The sequence below is a fragment of the Psammomys obesus genome, unplaced genomic scaffold, assembly GCF_907164565.1.
Source record: "Psammomys obesus unplaced genomic scaffold, mPsaObe1.curated_primary_1811, whole genome shotgun sequence".
Taxonomy (NCBI): Eukaryota; Metazoa; Chordata; class Mammalia; order Rodentia; family Muridae; genus Psammomys; species Psammomys obesus.
Window position 1 is genome coordinate 13,815,615 of NW_026596256.1, and position 21,167 is coordinate 13,836,781.

At 40.2% G+C, this 21,167-nt stretch overlaps 1 protein-coding gene across 1 annotated transcript in view; it reads left to right on the forward strand.

The window, feature by feature from the left end:
* Nucleotides 1-21,167, forward strand: part of Lekr1 (leucine, glutamate and lysine rich 1) — a 175,612-nt gene that overhangs the window by 22,097 nt on the left and 132,348 nt on the right. The window contains exon 3 of the mRNA XM_055596834.1: nucleotides 6,153-6,367. Within this exon, the coding sequence (XP_055452809.1) occupies nucleotides 6,153-6,367 (215 nt within the window). The remainder of the gene's footprint in view (nucleotides 1-6,152; nucleotides 6,368-21,167) is intronic.

Here is a 21,167-nt window from a genome sequence, read left to right on the forward strand (position 1 = left end):
TCTGGGGAGAGAGTGTTTCTAGGTATGAAAGGGGTGTGGGGAGGGAAGAAAGCTGGGTTCTCTGTGGTGTCCCCAGGAGGTAGGAGAGGCTCCAGGAAGTTGCTATAGGGCTGGGGATGAGCCTGGAGAGATTATAATGGAGGGCAGGAAGGAAAGTGGAGGTTGTCTACCCGGGTCCAGGTCCAGCGTGGCAGCTGGAGATCCTAGAAAGTGTTTCTAGGTAAATTCTGTTTTAACTACTTTGAGTCGTTTACATAAGCCCACCAGCAGAGCATATCTTTCTATTTTCCACACAGCTCAGGATAGCTATGAATGCAGCCCAACATGGAATTGTAAAATTACTGAAGATGTTATGAAAAATATTCCAGTTTTTGTTTGAGTTCCTAAATTGTTGGTAACTCAGTTGTGTATTTCTTAAACATGAAGTTTGCAGAAGACCACTTTGAATCACAGTGTCAAAATGTTGCATATACCTGATAGTTCTCAGTGTATTCAATCAGCATTTTGTGGCTGTCATCATATAACTCATATGCACATTTTGAACAATGTTTGATGTGTGTGGATCCATCTTACTGCTCTGCTAGTCCCTCCAGCACTGTATTGAATGAGGCAACGAGAATGGGCATCTTTGTCTTCTCCCAGTCTAAGGGATAAGCACTCAGTCTTTTTGTATTAAGTGTAAAGTAGTTGTGAGTTTCTTTCTTTTCTTTTTTTAAAGTTACTTATTTTGTATATACAGTGCTATTTCCGCACGTATGCCTACTTTCCAAAAGAGGGCATCAGATCACATTATAGATGGTTGTGAGCCACCATGTGGTTGCTGGGAATTGAACTCAGGACCTGTGGATGAGCAGACAGCACTCTCAGCTGCTGAGCCATCTCTCCAGCCAGCCCAGTTGTGAGTTTCTTTATACCTATGTTATGAAATTAACTATAAAGTTGACTTAATAAAGAGAAATGATTCTGACTTAGGAAATGGTAAGCTGGTTTGTCTGGCTAATTGTTGCAAAAGTTACTGTCTTATCTCAAAAAAAATTTGCCAATTTGGCTGAAATTTGCTAAACACTTGTTATTTTGGATAAAGTCATTAATATTTTAATTACATTTAGTTTATTTATTGTGTGTCATGACAGGTATGCATGGGCCATGGGCTATATGGAAGTCGGAGAAGAGCTTTCAGGACTTGGTTCTCTCCTTCAACCATGTGGGTCCTGGGAATCAAAGTCAGGTCTTCAGGCTCTGCAACAGGCACCTGGAAAGGCATTTAAACATGAAAAGTATATGGAAAATGTTAACATTTTATGCTGTTATCACTCTTGCCTTTCTCTAAAGTTTGTTTTTTTCTCTTATACAAGGGACAGTAAATCTGTGGTAGATATAACAGAAAGGAAAAAGAAAAAGACCAAGCTTTGGAGCAGGAAATGCCTCAGCTGGGCAGCAGGAGGCTGTTAGGTGCTTCTTGTAGTTAAGTGTGGTCAGGAACACTCATGAAGGTTTTTTTAAGCTTAACTTACTTTTTAAACATTATGATTTTTATATTAACTATAATTTTAAGAGCACAAACACTGCATTGAAGAAGTTTGTTTAGGATTTATTTTTAAGTGGTTTCCATTTGAACAGTGTTACCTGTTAGTGCTTCCTCTGGCAGAACAGGCAGAAACTTCCTGTTAATGATGGCTGGCTTGTCAGAGATGACAGCTGTTATTTTACTGTGAAAATAAGATGACAGAACACTGAGTTAGAAGAAGGAAGCACAAATTGTAATTCGCAACAAATAACTTTTACTTGCTTCATTTGTATTCATAATTACAGTATCTCATAACTTCTCAAGCTTCAGGAAAGTGTCCCAAGCAATGAGTTCATAAGACAGTAAGAATTCAAAAAGGTTATATCCCTTCTGTTGCAGTTTTGCTTATAGAAAACTATAATTGATCAGCAGTGGAAGTCTGTGGGCCACTTATTTATTTAATTTAATAGATAATTCAGGGATCCAGGTTGTGTTTGGCCAAGTCTGGAGACCATTCTCTTGGGCCTATTATTATTTTGTTTCCAGACCACAATGACTGTCGTGTTTTTCTTTGATGAACATTTAGCAAATCTCTAAAATTCATTACTTTACTTATTTTAGCTTTTCATCCCTTGATTTTTTTTATGATGAATGCTATCCATTTTAATGCCTTTCACAATGTCAAGTTTATATGATTTCTGTTTTATACATCCAGCTGCGAATCTACTTTAACTTTCACGAATTTCCTTAAGAATAAAGTTAGGGCATTTTCCAGGAGTAGGAAAAAGACTGTGACAAATGGACAAAGTTTAGGAATAAAATGCCTTAGAGTAAGCAATAGAATGCTCTAATTAATGAGAAGGAATAAAAACTGAAGATGAGCGAAAGAACTTTAAGGAAATGCCCACCCGTTCTGAATGAGCTCAGCTCTCTCGACCTGGGTAGGTGAGCTTCCCAAGGGCTGATAACATTCTGAATGGGATTGCTGAGTCACTTGTCTTTGAAGACTGCTAGAGAAGTTAACATGCAGTGTTGTTCCATGTATGAAATGCCTTTGAATGACAAGAGAGCTTATTTTAACTGCAGGCAAGACTTTAGAGTACATTATTAAAGTATGGCTTACAAGAGTCAGTGTTTTCGAGATGGGGTCACAGTGGCTAACCCTGGCTAACCTGGGAACTCACTCTGCAGACCAGGATGGCTTGAACTCATGGAGATCCACCACTTGTGCCTCCTGAGTGTTGGGATTAAAGGCCTCACTACCATTACCGACTAAGGGTACATTAATGAAGATTGTGCCCCTTGGATCGATTTTACATTCATTGAGAGATAGCATATGAGCCTTGCTAGTTCATTAAAATTTTTTCTTTATTATACTTACTTTATATGTATTTGTGTGTGCCACACATGTACAGATGTCAGAGAACAACTTACAGGAGCTGGTTCTTGCCTTCATCATGTGGATCCCAGGAATTGGCTTCAGTCTGTGAGGCTTGGCAGTAAACATTTTACCTGTTGCACTATCTTGCCTATTTCTATTTCCTTTTTTAAAGTTATAAATTATATGCATATGAGTATTTTGCCTATATATATTAATATGTACTGTATTTGTTCCTGATTCCCATAGAGGTGAGAAGAGAGCATTGGATCTCCTGGATCTAGAGTAGAGATACAGATGGTTGTGAGCCACTATTTAGATGCTTGGAACTGAATCCAGGTTCTTGCAAGAGCAACAAGTACTCTTAACTTCTGAGCTGTCTCTCCAGCCCTCATTTCAGTTTTGAGTCTGTAGTCACTAGCTCTAAGAGCTATATTAGGCATAGAATACATGAATTTTATGGAGACACCTGATAAAGTTTGTCTTACTATTATTAAAGTAGGTATGAATAACTTTAAGCTCTTTGCAGAAGTAATTAATAGTTTCATAATGATGTATAAGGGAACAGTATTATGTGGGACTAGTACTAACTATGGTGATGTGGTATGTAAAGTTCCAGCCTCAACACATATTGAACATATATTTTATATGTACACACACACACACACATATATAACATACATGTGTGTGACATGCTGTTTTATGCAAATATTTGAGTGTGGTTGATATAGGATATAGACTTACATTTGGCATTTGTAGTTCTGTGCTTGCATCTGAAAGCCAAGTGCTCACAGAAGAAAATGGAAAATCCTGGTTTCAAGGGATAAGTAGCGTAAGGGAAAGAAAGTGTAAAAAGTTTGGGCAAAGATCCTTAAATGAAAGTAGGATATTCAGCTGTCAAGAGGAACTTAAGTGAGGAACTGGAAGGCCATCAGGTATAGGACAAAGACTTATCTCTCTTGGAGCCATAGTGTCTTGCTTAGCTTCTCTGTGTGTGTTTCAGCCCAATAATGGGCTAATTCTATACTATAAACAGTATGCTTCACCCGTAGAGTTGCTAAGAAAACCCGACTGCCTAACTCTTCTATACTTTCAGAACTAGTTGGTTTATTGCTGCCTAGAGGTTGGTTCTTCTGTGTCCAGTGTCTAATTTGGGGCTATCAACCAACCATGGGGATGGTGGATGGGTAGACAAAGCCAGTCACATTATTGAACATAGCAGAATAAATATAGATAGGTAAGCAGATATTAATGAACATGATAGTATAATATGAAATTACTAAAATATGAGAGTGGTGCAGACTCAGGTTTTATTAGAAAGTATTGCTAATATGGTGCCTATTGGGATGCTTGAGTCCTTACTCGCTCTGTTTTCTAAGATCAGCCACACTGAGCCATTTAGTTGTAGATGTCATGCTGGCAAACACATAGGACAAGTTCAGAGAAAACTAGAATGGGATGGAGACTAGAAAGCTGTTTTGTGGGAAGGAACTGAGAGTGCTTATCTGAGGGAGAGAGACATGGTGTGTTCCTGATAGCTGTCTTGCACTGTTAGAAGAAGCATGCTGTCTTCAGGTCTTAGAATGAGCTCTGTGTGGGAGACCAGGCTGTTTTGCATTGTTACTGGGTGTACCAGGGAGTTAGGGGGTGAACACGAGAAAGAATTTCCTGGGAGACAAAACTGGCAGAAGATGGAATAGGCTGCATTGGAAAGGAGTTTCTCATCCTTTGGCATGTCAGAATAGAGGCTGAAAAATACATCTGGATCAGAGTAGACCCAATGAACACACTAAAGCTTAAACCAGGTCACTTATGATTTCTTTGAAACTTTTTAAAATAAATCCATGCATTTGGTATCAGTGGCAGGGGATTGACCTAACATTCACACATTGCGTTCTGGTGTTTGACTTGAAATTGTTAATGTTTCAATGTTACTGCTTTGTTCCAAGTGACACTTGTACAGTGGACTTGATAGGTAGATGTGCTATAGCATAGTCACAGGGACACCTCCTACCTCTTTGTGCTATAACAGTTATGGGGACACTTTCTAGCACATCAAGGTAGGCTGTATTAAGACGAAACAACTTGGCCAGGTGTGTAACCTTCACTCCTAGTATTGCAGACAATAAGGTAGGAGGACATTTTTAATCAGTCACCAAATTCCAAGCCATGATGAGAGATTATACTTTTAAAAAAGTCCCTATTGAGTAATCTAAGAATTGATTTTACTTTGTTGCCCTAGAGCTCGTTTACCTTTATGAAAGCCAATCAAACATAGGCTACCAAGGACTGTTTATTCTTAAGACATAAAAAAGGATCTTTTTCCTGGCTTGCTTTCTCACTGCTGTTGTATTGGCCAGAGCCACATAACACGCCTTATCTGAAGGACACAAGAAGTCATATGCCTGTGGTGGATAAGTACAATATGGTGCATAAATATGTGTCAGTTTTTAAGAAGACTTGGGTTTAGTTTCAACACTCTTATCTTTTAGCTGGCTATGTAACTTCAGGAGTCTCAGTTTTAATCTACTAAATGAGTAAAACAAAGAAGAGAGTAGATCAAAATGATTTTACTGTTGTAGGTTTAAACAAAATATTAAATTCTAAAATATTGAAGCTGAGTAAGGACACAGGTTCATTTGGTTCAGTGCCATAATTTTTATAAATGAATAAAAGACATGAAAAAGTCAGAGGTATTTAGAAGCTTCTCAGACTTCCTAAGGCTGCGACCCTTTAATACAGCTCCTCATGTTGTGGTGTTCCTCAACCATAAAATCATTTTTGTTGCTATTTCATAACTGTAATTTTGACACTGTTATGAATCGTAATGTAAATATCTGATATGCAACCCGTGAAAGGGCCATTTGATCCCCAAAGTGGGTCATGACCTACAGGCTGAAAACCACTGATCCAGAGAGTCACAGCATGGTTGGCAGCAGAAGACCATGGGGTCCTTCTGACATTATGAGCAGCTCATGCCAGAACTAACATTGGAAGGATGTTTTCAGCATTTTAAGTTTTATTTTGTGAAAGACGTTTCAAGAGTAAATATTTCTTAGTTTCTTTGAGAAACTCTTTTCTCTTTCCAAGAAATTGTGTTGGCTTTAAAATTTTATCCAGATGTAGGCAGTGTCGTAATGACTATTGTAGTGGTGTAGCAGACCATAATTTACTTTGTCTCCACAGTATGATCGCATAACAACTTTGGTTGAACTTTATTTCTCACAAAAACATAAAGTTTCAATAAATATTTGTTCTGTTTCCTAGATGTCTCCTGAAGAAACAGTTTGTAAATACTGTGGCGTCAGCTATCTAATTCTTCATGAATTTAAAGCTATGCAAGAAAAACTGAAAGCAATGGAAGAAGAAATGAAATTTTATCAAGGAAGTGTAGAACGAGAAAAGAGACTTCAAGAAAAGCTGCAATCTCTTAGCCAGGAGTTTGAACAGAATAAAACTGACAGTGAATCCAAGAACAAAAGGTTGGAGTATGTTCTCTATCTCTTATTTAGTTTGAAAAAACAAAACAACAGTAGACTTGGGTGACCTGGTGGTACCCAAGTAATTCCAGAAGTCAGGATTAAGAGGCAGAAGCATTGAGAATTCCAGGCCAGCTGTATATTTTTCCTCTATATTTTTCTTTATTTTTAGAATAAATATATTTCTGTTATAGCTGTAGCTTAGTATCTTTTAATAGATATTTAGCAATAATATCAAGTGTGTTTTGTGACTTTGACACTTAAATGTATGTACTGGAAATTGTTGTATATTAATGCATACAGATCCACCTAGCTCTTTTCTGTGGCAGTGTTTTTCTTACAGATATTTCATTGTTTATCATTTCTCTTGTCAATATTGACACTATTTATATTTATTATTATAATCATTATTTATATTTATGTGCCTTTGAACATATGTTTTTCCATAGGATAAATTCTCAGAAACAAAAATATTAAAAGCAATTCCAATTTAAACCAAAATGTCCTTTGAGAAGATAGCATGAATTAAATTTGACCAATTATTTAGGAACTAGCTATCCTTTAAACATTTTTAATATCAACATTCTTTTAGTCTCATGCATGAAAAAAGGCTAGCTCCTGGGTATTTAGTTTATATTCCCTTTTTTATAAATGAAGGAGAGCCTTCTTTTTTTAAACATGGAGATTGATATTTCTTCCTTTGTTGATTACCTGCACATATAAATTGTTCATTTTTCTATTGTTTCATGTGTTTACAGCAGTTTTGTTTGTTTTGAGGCAGAGAAGGATGACCTGCCTCTGCTTCCCAGTGCTAGCAAGTTTATGTGGGAATCAAACTCAGGGCTTTGTGTGTGCTAGGCAAACTATCTACCAACTAGCTATATCCCCAATCTATGAAGTTCCTAATATAATATTGCTCTTATACCTTATATGTGTTAATGTTTTCTCATGGTTGCTTATCTTTTTGCCTTGTCATATTTTTTTGTTGTATGTTTCTTTTCTTTTTAAAAAATTCTATCCTGTGCCAAATTCTGCCAAGGTTGTATATCATGAGACTTACTAATTCTAGCCTTAACACAAAAGGAATCTATTAGAAGAACATGCACTAGCAGCAACCTGTTGAAATAAAGGAAATATCCAGGTCCTCTGACTTTGTAAAGGACGGGAAAAAGATCCTGTTTAAGTCTTTTTGAAGTAAATATGCCCCTTCTTCCTTCTGTGTCACTCTCTTCCAGTCTGGGCCCTAAGAGCCTCAGTGGTTTCTTTTGAGTTTGTGACCATCCTAATCCACCTCTATAGCCTGAGAAAGGAAAGATTGGCAGTTCTACGAAGCCTGTGTATAACAAAGGAAAAGATAGCACTAAGAGAAATTAGATTTTTCTGTTATCAGAAAGGGAAATGTAAATCTGGTAAGTACTGGAAAGAAAAATGACAACAGTAATCCTAATTTAAAACCTCAAGAAAAAAAAAACTGTATGGTAGTATTTTATAGTATTGCTTTAGAGGTAATTTTTTATTATATTCACAGTAAATTTTTATATATTGTTATGCCCAGTTCTCGAACCCCAAAACACCAGGAATAGACTCCTCTGTAAATACATGAAGTTTTTTAAAATTGTATATGCATTCGAACACGGGACACAAACTTCCTGTGGAAACAGGAATGTACCCCAAGATCTAGGGAAGCAAGGTTTTTATGGGGCAAAACCACAAGCAGGGGCTTACATGCTTTGGAGTTACATGATTGGGTAAGGGAGATTGACTCTTGAAATGATTGGTCCACTTTAGGCGCCAAGACTACAAACAGTTCTGGCCTGGTCATATGGGTCAGTTTCCTAGCAACTGTATAACTGCATTAAGCTAGTTTCTTTTCCCATGTGGCTGGATATATCTCCATTTGGCTGGTCTTAGTTCAGGCTTTTAAACTTTAAAATAATAGCCACTGATTTTTAATCCTTTGGTCTCTCATTCCCCCCTTCCCATGATCATTTGAAGATTAGGTTTTCCAGATACGACCTTTTGTATCCTACAGATTTACCTTTCCACAATGGGATCTGAGTACCATTACTGTATTGCTCCCAAACATTTCTTCATAAGAGCCACCAAGTGATTTAAAATACAAGGCCCAAAGGTAAAAATCAAAATGAGTAGGGATCCCTACAGGGTGGATATAGAGGTAATAAGCCAAGGAAAACTATTATACCAGGATTTAAACCATCCTCTGGAATCTTTTCTCTCTAGGGTCTCTCCAGGCTTTTAGTCTAGTTGCTGCAATACTAGTTCCTATTCCAGCTAAGCAGATCCCCAAGATCTGCTAATGGCAGGGAGCCCCTTTTGACTTAGCATTTCAGCCTGCCAGGTGGGATTTTGGGCCAAGGGTCTCATCTTCTGAAATTGCTTCAGTTTTAACAATAGGACTGTTGGCATCAGGGGCTAGGAAGGCTGAAATGCCAGTCAAAGGCTGGGCAATGGGGCAGTCCTCAGAAACGTCTGGTTAGTTGATCCACCTGAAAAGGCAGGGAACAATCATGTCGGCTTCCAGCAAGTCCAGATTTCAGCTTGCAGTCCATAGCTGATCCCGGAATAGAGTCAAACAGGTGAAAATCTACTGAGACAAATTCAGACTAGAAACAGAAGTTAAAATTTGTCCATTAAATGGGAAAAGTGAGGAATCCCAAGACCAGAGGAAAAACTCATCTGGGGTCCGTTTGAGCTATGCCAGATCTCATGACTTTTTGGTTTCCTGAAGCTCACATGAATTTTTAGTTTATAAAAGGAAATATATTAAAAAACTCAGAAAAGTAACATATCAGGAAATCTAATATAAACAACATTCTGTGAGTAACAGGTAAAACTACATCCAATGGAATGAGCATCAGTTCTTCTTAGCTGTTTTGTAACCTTTATAAACAATTTAAGTGTGTCCATGGTCTGAAACTCTTAACACTTTTTCTGTGGGCACAGCTGTTGGTAATCAGCCACCAATGGAGCTTGGCCACTTTTTGTACACTCAGCATCTACTTTTAGCCTCCATCTCCATGTCACACTGGAAAGTTATATAATGTATACAGAAATACATTAATGGCTTTAGTGCTAAACCCTGGATGCTTGGACTTTTAACAAAGCAACAAGAAGGAATATGTTTAAGCTAGTCCTGTGTCAAAGTCTGCCTCAGAAATGGCAAATATTAAGAATACCATAGTAAAAGCTATGGCTTTGGGGTCAGATATACAAATTAAACAGATACTTTTAGCATAATGAGAAACACCTTTAAGTCTATCTCCAGAAGACAATCAAAGGAAATTAAAATCTCAAGCTTGTGACTAAATAATAAGCAGTCAGTGCTCCATCAAGTTATCAGAACTCTATTGATCAATGTCAAAACTCTGAACTTCTAAAATCTTATAACAACATAAACACAACAGTAGCAAAGAGGGGGGAGAAATCTAAAATATCTCCCATTTTCAATATACCTTAAATAATTTTTATATCATTACAACTCATATTCATATACCTTAAAACACCTACTTAGACTCTCTAATCTTCCTTGTATTTATCAACCCTGAAACATTTTTCCAGACCATCAAACAACATTCTCTAAATTCTCCTATAGCCTCAGACCCTACATCAACTCCACATCTTTCTATGCAGCTATTTACCATAAGACACAGTCAACTAACAAGAAGCCTATGAGCAAGGCAAACCTGTTTGCCTTTCTAATAAAAGATCTAGTACCTAGTAGTTCTAACTAGCTAATGAACTGACCAGTGAGCTAACAGTGGATCTAATTGTCTGCTCTTTAGCTGCAACGTTACCATAAGCTTAGCATAGCTTTCAATGTGATCAGAGACCTGAGAAGGATAAATTATAAGATAAATAAATATACCAATCCATGTACCAATCAAAATGACAGAGATGACTAGCTAGTCCATCACCTAGGCAGTGTCCCTCGTTCCTGTGGTCTCATGGTATCCTGAGCAGAGGCGGTCCAGGCATCAGGCACAGAAGATGAGAAACTGCTTCTGTGGAAAAAGGAGATTGACCTCACCTCCCGCAATGTGGAACAATGAATCTCCAGGTGTCCACAGCTTTGTCCACAGTTTAGCCTGGGCCCTAGCAGTGGATGAGTTGGGGACAGTATTGCCCAGTGGTTAGCATACCACAATCCAGAGTCTCAGTCATCTCTTGTTGTGCCCAAATCTTCTCAGAGACCTTAGGGAACTACTGTCAGGATTTGGGGACTCTCTGTCACAATAAGCTAACACATGTCAAAATACCATATTCATCAGATCTCTGACAAGCTTGAGGGCCACCATATCTGAGTTACTCTTTGTCTATCTTTATCATCTGCTCTAAACTGCATCTTATAAAACAGAATGCTATAATCTCTAATTCTGGCATATTCCTTAGATGCATGTTTTAGGACTATATTTCAAGTAGATCTACATAGGCAAACTTCATAGTTATCCATGCTAGGCTTAGCCTTAAAAATACTAAACAAAGAGACTAGGTAAAGCTCAATCTTGTACTCAACTGCAGTCCCTAGCATAACTTGAAGTCTGCTCTTTCTGAACTAAAATCAAAGCAAAACTTTTAATCAGACACAGTTCCTAAAGGGGCTAGCAAATCTTGTTGATCCTACCACATTGCATTAAAACTGAACAGCAAAAAGCTTAAAGCACAAAAGTTGCACTTAGCACTAATCAGAGGACTGAACACACCTGGCAACCCTAAACTAAGATGGCAGCAAAACCATGGCTCCACGCTCTTTATCTCTGATCCAACATGGCGGCTAGCCACATGTAACTGAACATAGCTGGCAGCCCTAAATAAAGATGGTGGTAAAACTATGGCTCCACCCTCTATCCCTGAACCAACATAGTGGCTAGCCATGTGTTACCATAGGCTGTGGCTGACAATATAAAACATAGCCATTATGTGTAGCTGATGGCATTGCTACCTCTCATGGTTCAGCAAGCTCTGTGAAACATTCACAACTTCCCATAACCAAAAGTTCTAACATTGTAACCAAATAAGTTTTAGAACCAACTACATAACAGAACAGTACAGAACAATCTTAAACTATACGAATTATTCTGGCCATCCCAAACCTATCGGCCGGAATTCTTCCTCCTTTAAAGAGCATAAGAAAACATTTTGCATTGAAGAATTACCAGCCTTTTAAATGAAGAACAACATATTTTACAGTTTTTTCTCAAATCATATTTACAGGTATGAAGAACCAAAGCAAATACAGTCCATATGCCCTCTGGCTTTCTATATATGCACTGACCTTCTCTAACATTCTATATACCTTTAGGTTAGCTTTTCCTAGCTTCATTCTTCTGATTTAACCAGACATTTTTCTTACTTTAGACAAGCTATTCTTTTCTTTAATATCCCAGTCTCTTGCTTTCTCTCTTGCTTTTCAGACACCATAAAAACTCCCATCAAAATCCTTTAAGTCTTGACATGATACTGCCGGAGCCCAGCATGGATTTATTTTTTTATAGGCAAAGCAAAAAGAAGTCACATCAATACAAAAAGAAGTTCTGGAACTGCCAAACTCCTTTTCTAAAATTACTTCCCTGTAGCAGATATGATTCAAGGTCACACAAACAAGCTTTAAGGAACTTGGTGAAACTTCCTCTTTTCTCTGTCTCAAGGTGAAGGTCAGGGTGAAAACATGTTTTTTTCATAAGCAAAGCAGCTTAAGAAACAAGCAACTCTTCACATGATACACTGTAAAAACTGCAGTTTTCTCAATGGCCTCAATGAGTATGGCTTGGTTTCATTTGATAAAAAAATTTTAAATAAAGGCCAAAGGTTTTTTTTGTCCTCCCCCAAAGGATTGAGAAACTCTTCCAAGTTTTTTGTTAGACTGCCCAAGGTCATCATCTAAAATGCCTGATGAACTTTAAAACATTTTATAGCCTTAAACATTTAAACATTCTCCAAAACCTGTTTTTGCAATATGAAAATAAAGTACCTTTTTTAGGAGTGAAATCACAAAGCATAAGCATAATTTTAAAAGTCAAAACTAAATTACTAGTGGAAACAATCCAGTCTCTAAAACCAGTACCAATTTAAAATGAGACTCCTCTTCCTAGTCTGAAAGGAAACAAAATTCATTTCAACTAAGAGGTTCTATAATCTTTCCTTTCCCTGGCCCATATCCCGTGGCAATCTCAAGATGGTGGAGTCAAATCACATGGCATGGCCAGCCACATTGTTGCTTCTTAAACACATGCATTTATAGACCTTATAAACACATAGGCCCACATATATGTTCTAAACAAGAGTTTGAGTTTAACCTTTGAACATACCCAATAACTCTTAATCTACAACCCATTTAAGATCAGTAAAAAACAAATACATATTGGCCATATATACATTTAAACAGACAAAACTGTTCTTACTCGATCAAAACTGAGTCCTCTGAGGCAGGCACAACATCTACCCCCAAGAGGCTAAAGCTGATGCCTCTGAGTTCAGACCAAGGCAGAAGCTTTCTGCAGCCGCAGCTGAATTCGCTGGAGTCCAGCAGCGTCAGGTTTTACAGATCACACAAGCGGAGGCTCAAGAAAACTTCCCAAATAATCCTTCCAGTTACATTCCCAACTATTTTATTCCTGCATGGCTGGCAGGCCTGACAGCACCAGGGAGTGGGCCATGGCACTCGACACCACCCCTTCCTGGCCTGGATGCACAGAGCTGTGTGGCGAGCAGTCCTACCTCGGGCGGGCGACCCACTGCACCCCAGGGGAGCATGTGGGAGGGGGCGGCGGGCCATGTCCCCATTCACCTTGGGCAGTAAGTGGCGTGGGATGAGAGTCCCCTCCCATTGCTGCCGCCTCTCTGGGGCTCCAGCCACTGCAGCACTCACTGGGACTGGGCAGCCCGGGCCTGCAAGCTTGAGCCTGTATCCTGGAGCCAAGTGGGCATGCTATGTGCACAGCTGGTGCGTGGTGGACCCAGGAGCAGCTCTGCTCTCACAGGGTGGCTGGTGTGACCAAGCCCCGCTCATTTCCAGAGCTGGGCACGGAAAGTTGCTTTATGGTACCATGGTGGAAGCCATGTCTGGTTTCAGTGACATGGTGGAAGTGTGTTTGGCAAAAGTCTAACAATTTCACTCCAACAACACAAAAAACAAAACAGACTAGACAAATTACCTGCCATTACTGAAGATACAGCCGTCCCCCCCCTGAACTTCAGCAGCTGTGACTGCCAGCAAATCTGCTTTGATCATATCTTGCTGCCCAGATATGGACACCCCAGGCCCCTAGGAATTTTTGGGATAGAGGACAGAAAGTACATGCACACTCAGACACTGCACAGAGACATTTAGACACTGCCGTCATAAAAGCCTCTGGGTCAGGTTCCTGGTGTCTTGGGGTGGGGTCCGAGGACAAGCCCCCAAAATGTTGTGTCCAGTTCTCGAACCCCAAAAGACCAGGAATAGACTCTGCTGTAAATACATGAGGTTTTGTTTAATTGTATATGAACATGGAACACAAACTTCCTGTAGAACAGGAGAGGAATACGGCCCTAAGGTCTAGGGAAGCAAGGTTTTTATGGGGCAAAACCACAAGCAGGGACTTACATGCTTTGGCGTTTGCATGATTGGGTAAGGGAGATTGACTTTTGAAATGATTGGTCTACTTTAGGTGTCAAGACTACAAACAGTTTTGGCCTGGTCATCTAGGTCAGTTTCCTAGCAACTATATAACTAGTGGGTGGGGAAAGATTGCATTAAGCTAGTTTCTTTTCCCATGTGACTGGACATATCCCCATTTGGCTGGCCTTAGTTCAGGCTTTTAAACTTTAAAATAATAGCCACTGATTTTTAATCCTTTGATCTCTCAATATGATGTGAGGTAGATTTATAATTTTATGTTTCTAATTGTTTTCCAAATGTCTAGTTTGTTATCCTGACATCTTTGATTAAATATGTCTCCCTTTGTCCCCTAATTTGAATGCAGCTTATTAATTTCTAGTTTGATTTGGGCCCTCTATTTGGTGGTATTGATTCACTGTCTTCCAGTCAGTCAGCATCATATGTAACTACTTTATCATTAGGATACCCTTACTGTGATATTTTGCTGAGTAAGTATTCCCTTTTTTAGTGTGTCTCCTGGAATTCCAGAATTATCAAATTTCATGTTAAGATTTAGACTCGGGGCACGAGAGAGATGGCTCAGTGGTTAAGAACATTGGCTGCTCTTCTAGAAGACTCAGATTCAATTCCCAGCACCCACATGGCAGCTCATAACTGTCTGTAACTTAAGTTCCAGAGGATCCAACACCCTCATACACAAATGCAAACAAAACAACAATGCACATAAAATTAAAATAAATAAATAAAGCTGGACAGGGATGGTACACGCCTTTAATCCCAGCACTTGTGAGGCAGAGGCAGGCAGATTTCTGTGAGCACACACACTCTTTATCCAGATTTACATGGTAATCACTTGTAAGAGTATAGCTTTCTCCTTGAGAGTCCACCTCTTTTGTTATTGTTTCCCAAATCTCGAGAGTGCCCCTCCCCTTTCTTCCTTCTTCACATTTAGTAAATTCTTACAGTCTTGCTGATGCCATTCTTTGCCACTGCTTCAGTACTGTTGTGGCTGTATGGGTGGAGATACAGTTCCATCCTGCCACTCCCAGCAGCCCCGCAGTTCTTTTTTTAATGTTATATTTTGCCTTATTCATTTATTTATTTATTTATTTATTTATTTATTTATTTATTTATTTATTTATTTATTTATTTATTATTGCAATTTTTCCACTTTGTATCCCAGCTGTAGCGCCCTCCCTTATCATTTCCAAAGCCCGCCCTCCCTCTTTTCCTTTCATGCCCCTTCCCCAGTCCACTGATAAGGGAGGTCCTCCTCCTCTTCCATCTGACCTTAGCCTATCAGGTCTCATCAGGACTGGCTGCTTTGTCTTCCTCTGTGGCCTGGTAAGGCTGCGCCCCCCTTAGGGCCAGCCACTGAGTTCATGTCAGAGACAGTCCCTGTTTCCAGTACCACTTGGACACTGAGATGCCTATGGGCTATATCTGTGCCGGGGTTCTAGGTTATATCCATGTGAGAGACCGAAGGATTAAAAGTCAGTGGCTATTATTTTAAGGATTAAAGCACAAGCCTGAACCAAGGCCAGCCAAGTGGAGATATGTCCAGCCACCTTCAGGAAAGAACTAGCCTTAATGCCCTGAGGGGAAGAAGTAGCCTTACTGCATTCTTTCCCCACCCACTAGAGATACAGTTGCTAGGAAACTGGTCCCTCTACCCTAGGAAGAGAAGCCAGATCATTAATGGTTTGGGGGCCTTCCCATAGCCAATCAATTAAAAATGCAACATCCCTTTTGTGTTTCAACCAATAGATGCTTGCCAGGCAGGAATCCCCCTGCCTTGGGCATGCTGGGAGGGACCAGAATCTTTAAATCACCCAACTAACCTGAGCACAAGGCTCTTGGCTCTCACTGCTTCAGTGGTGAGAGTATGAGCCCAAGCTGTAGCTTGTAATAAAAATCATGTGTTTTGCAATGGACTCGACTCCTGGCAGTGGTCTTTTGGGATCTCACGATTCTGGTACAACACATGTATAGTTCTTGGTTGGAGCATCTGTCTCAGAAAAGACTTCTGAGCCCAGATGTTTGGTTCTGTTGCTCTTCTTTTGGGGCTTCTACTCCCTCCTGGTCTTTCTCCCCCTTGTTTCATAATATTCTCGGCACTCTATCTAACGTTTGGCTATGGGTCTCAGCATCTGCTTTGATTCCCTGCTGGGTAGAGCCTTTCAGAGGCCCTCTATGGTAGGCTCCTGTCCTGTTCCTTGTTTTCTCCCTCTTCTGGTGTCTATCCCGTTTGCCTTTCTGAGTGAGGATTGAGCATCTTACCCAGGGTCTTCCTTGCTTAGCTTCTTTAGGTGAACAGATTTTAGTATGTTTATCCTATATTACATATCTAATATCTACTTATAAGTGAGTATATACCATGTGTGTCTTTCTGCTTCTGGGATACCTCACTCAGGATGATCTTTTCTAGTTCCCACTATTTGTCTGCAAATTTCATTATTTTCTTGTTTTTAATTGCTGAGTAGTATTCCATTGTGTAAATGTACCATACTTTCTGTGTCAATTCCTCCATTCAGGAACATCTAGGTTGTTTCAGGATTCTTGCTATTGCGAATAAAGCTGCTATGAACATGGTTGAGCAAATGTTCTTGTTGTATACTTGAGCATCTTTTGGATATATGCATAGGAGTGGTACAGCTGGATCTTGAGGTAGTACTATTCCTAATTTTCTGAGAAAGGGCCACATCCCATCAGAATGGCTCAGATAAAAAACTCAAGTGACAACACAGGCTGGAGAGAATATGAAGAAAGGGGAACCCTCCTCCATTGCTGCTGAGAATGTAAACTTGTACAACCCCTTTGAAAATCAATCTGACAGTTCTTTTCAGAGACCTTTCTTCAGGTAAAGCCAATCCTTGGCTTCACTACAGAAATAAATTTCAGGATGAGCAGGATGTTACTAAAGAAAGGAGTTTAGGGAAGCATGGTGCTTCCAGCCATACTTCTGACTTTGGTTATTATCTGAAGTTATTATCTTGAAAGGGTTGCTAAGAAATGCAAATGATATCACAGGTGGTTCCTGACTTGTGAGTAAAAAAAGGAAATAAAAAGGAAGGGAAAGACTGCTCCTTGTATGGTGGAAGAGAAAGTTTAATGTAGGTAAAAGAGAGAGCATAGCCAAAGGCAGAAACATCTGGCAGAGCTCAGAGTAGACATATCCCTGAGCCATGTAAGGAGAATTGGAGAGGGGAAGAAAGACGGTAGAGAGAGGAACCAGGTTCAGCAGGCAAGGGGCAAAAGGTAAAAAAAAAAAAAAAAAAAAAAAAAGAGTAAGTAACCAAAATGGCTGGGTTGTACAGGAAGAGCTTCTGAGGGAAGGGCAGTCTAGCCCCTGGGCTAGAAAGTTGGGGGGTGAAAGAGGTGGTAAGATGGGTGGGGTATGCCAGCCATACCTGTCACAGGTAGGGACTGAGGGATGTTGGGAGACCCTGGTGGCTGCTCTGCTTTGATATGTTAAATTAGGTGCCTTAGCCATTTGTTCCAAGGTTTGAGACTTAACAACTTGCAGACATGATTACAGTTGATAAGATAGAATTGCTGATCACAAGGTATAGATAGTTAGAATATCTTTACTGTAAAGAAAACTTAATAGTTTGGGAGATGCGCAGAAAATGTCTGGGAGAGGAGCGACACACTGCTCAAGATCATACAATCAGGCCTGAGGCCTGGTTTGTTGCTGTTTTAGCAATTTAACTTAAAAAAATTGTATGTTTGTAACTTATGGAACAAAGGTTATTTGCGCTGAAGTTCTTGATTTTTAGCTGGCACGTAGCTTCAACCCAACCTTAAACTGGTGGCCTTCCCTCCCTTCCCATGTCTTTGTAATTTCCCACTTTTCTATCCTGCCTTCATTCTATTCTTTTATACTGTAAGTTTACTTTAGTTATTATAATTTTTAGTTTTATAACTTCTATTTAGTTCTTCTATTTCTTTCAAGATTTTCCATTTTGTTTCAAGAGATTTTTAATTTTTTATGTTTTAAAATTTATCTATTTATTGTTTATTACAATTTATTCACTTTGTATCCTGGCTATAGCCCCCACCCTCTCATCTCCTCCCATCGCCACCTTTCCTCCCTCTTCTCTTCCTATACCCCTCCCCTAGTCCACTGATAGGGGAGGTTCTCCTTCCCTTCCATCTGACTCTAGCCTATCAGGTCTCACCAGGGCTGGCTACAACATCTTCCTCTGTGGCCTGGCAAGACTGTATCTCCCCAGGGGAAGGTGATCAAAGAGCTGGCCCTTGAATTCATGTCAGAGACAGCCCCTGCTCCCCTTACTAGGGAACCTACTTGGAGACTAAGTTACCTATGGGCTACATCTGAGCAGGGGGTCTTGGTTCTCTCCATGCATGGTCCTTGGTTGGAGTATAGGTCTCTGTAGGGGTCCCTGGACCTAGATTTTTTTTTGTTCTCTTGGTTTCCTAGTGGAGCTTCTGTCTCCTCCAGGTCTTCCTATTTTCCCCTTCTTTCATAAGATTCCCTGCACTTTACCCGAAGTTTGGCTATGAGTCTCGGCATTTGCTTTCAATACCTTGCTGAGTAGAGTCTTTCAGAGGCCCTTAATTTTTTTAAAAAGTGTTTTTTTATTGGCTACAATGTAATTCTCATCAGATAGTACTAATATCAGATTCATGTCAGTGTTTGGTCTTTTTTATTAATGTTGTGGTTTTCCTAATTGTGGTTTGATGGTGAGGTGTATGGATTTAATTTTTATGTCAAATTAAATTAGGGGGCACTCAGATATCTGGCAGAACATTTTCTTCTGTCTCTATGTGATTTTCCAAGAGATTATTACTTGAATTAGTAAAGATGAGTCTTACTCAGTATGGTTGGGCTAGCTGTTGAGGGCTCACAAAGAGTAAAATGATTTCTCTCTGTTTTTGAGCTGTGTAGCATTTATTCTTTTCCTTTGGACCAGTGCTTCTGCTGCTCAGATGTGTGCCAAGAGTAACTTTGGGGGGTGAGAGTGAGGTTGGCTCTTAGCCTTTGTCCGGACCTGAGTAAAGGTATTGCCACCTTCCTGGATCCATAACGTACATTAGGCATCATGGACACATTAGCTTCCATTATCATATGACCTAATTCCTCATAATAATTTTTTTCTGTCTCTCTCCATTTTACCTGTTGCTTCTGTTTATATGAGGAACTCTGACTAATACAGCATGTATGCCACTTCCTATTGGGTCTGTTGATACCATTCCTAGGAAAATGAGACTCAGGCTCACTTTGCCTTGTATCAGATTGATGGAGAGAAACTTAATCTATTCTCTTAGTCTCATACTTTTCTGGTAAAAGAAGGTCACTATCTTATACTTTATGTTTTTGCATCGTGATATAAAATTACCTCCTTGCTCCTAAACTCGGGAGGAACAGGGAATCCAAGGGCTGGCTTGTTTTGTTGCTATAGCCAGAAGCTTGCCTCTTCTATTTTCTCTTTCCACTGAGGGACAAAGTAGTAGTGCTAGTTGACCTTGCCTCTAGCCACTTAGTTCTAGCCACTTAAAGGAGGTTCAGCTTCCTGCTAGCTTCACTGATCCAGAGGGCGTGGAGGCAGAGTATTGATGACCTTGTGGTATCCCACCTCATTGCATCCCGGTGACACTGTGTGGAGCTGGAGGCTCTCCCCCGACACCCGCTGACAGGGTCTAGGATCGAGGCCACACACAAGTGTTCACTAGTGGTGTTTCTAGTGTCCCTCAGTGACAGCTGCTAGGGGAGTATGTCTCAGATATGCCTGGTGTGGAAAGAAAGGGGCACGATTACTGCTACCAGCTTGTGCTATCCTGTTCCTTCTTGGACAGGGTTAGGGTTAGTGCCTCACTGCCCCATTAGGGATACTTGCTGACATTGCTGTTAGGGACACTGGAACCTTGTTAGTTTCTGGAGTTAAGGATTAAAATATCAGTGCCCGGCTCAGCCCACCAACTCTCCGCTTGAGTGACGGGTTGGGTTAATGTGGAAGGTAACTTGTCCAGGCAGTCCTCCTGAAACCATAGTGTGGAGAGGTACAGTGTTTCAGGTGTGTTTGGCCAGAGTAAGGCAGGTAGTGCTAAAAATGTCTTCTGTGGTCAGCCACCCTTTTCTCAGTTGGCTAGGTGGATCAGAGTTTTCCTGTCTGTGGCTATGGGCAGTTCTGGACTGGAAACCTACAGCACTGTGTGTAGAACATGAGAAAGAAAGGGAAGTCAGGAACCTTTTCTTCCTTTTTCTACTTTGCTGTGGTTGAATGTCTAGATGCAAAAGAAAACAAAACTCCTCCTTCTCAATAAAAAACACTGAGTTGGTTTTTTAGTCAAATGAGGTTTTGCTTTGAGAAACTCAGAATGTTAAAATAGCAACGGTTATCATTATTGGAACGTATGAATACTCAGACTGATGCAAAGGGCAGTCAGATACTAGTGTTGCTGCCAGCGTGGACCAGAAAAGCTTTTGTTTCCAGAGGGCTGTTGGCATATTTAAAAAAAAAAAACAAACTTTATTTACATTTTTGTCTCTTTTTCCATACTCCACCCCAATCCCTTCCAACATTCCAACACCAGGTAGGAGAGATAAAGGGTCAGTGGGAGAGGAGCCACAGTTCTGTTTCTTAGCTGCTTCCTGCTGGTTAGGGTCATCGGGTTCCATGGAGCTAGTCCAATTCTCGTTTCAGGAGATCTCCAACTTCTTATCTCACTGCATCAGCAGCAACAGGAGCCGCAGTGGGGAAGCAGCAGCAGCCTTGTTCTTTCTTGGGGCTCCTTCACACTCTCTGGGCTCTGGCATTTATTCTCTGTCCAGAGTCCTCAGATTTAAACTATCTGCAGCTGACAAAGAGCTCCTCTCAGAGCCCCCATGAGGCAAATAGCTTGCTGCTGTGGACCATCAGAATCATTCCCACATCCCATACCTAGTATTAAAACAAAAGCATGTTTATATCCACATCAGAGGGCAAGTGTTAATGCGGAGACTCACAAATGCTGACAGTAAGTGACTATTGAGTGCTCAGCGCTTAATGAGAAGTCGCTACCACTCTCTACAGGCTCAGGGAACATCAAGAAAGATGGGTCAGAGCATGGGGAGGAACATGGAAATGCTGTCTTCCTGGTATGGCAGGGCTGTACAATCATAAAGACAGAGCATACACACACACACACACACACACACACACACACACACACACACACACA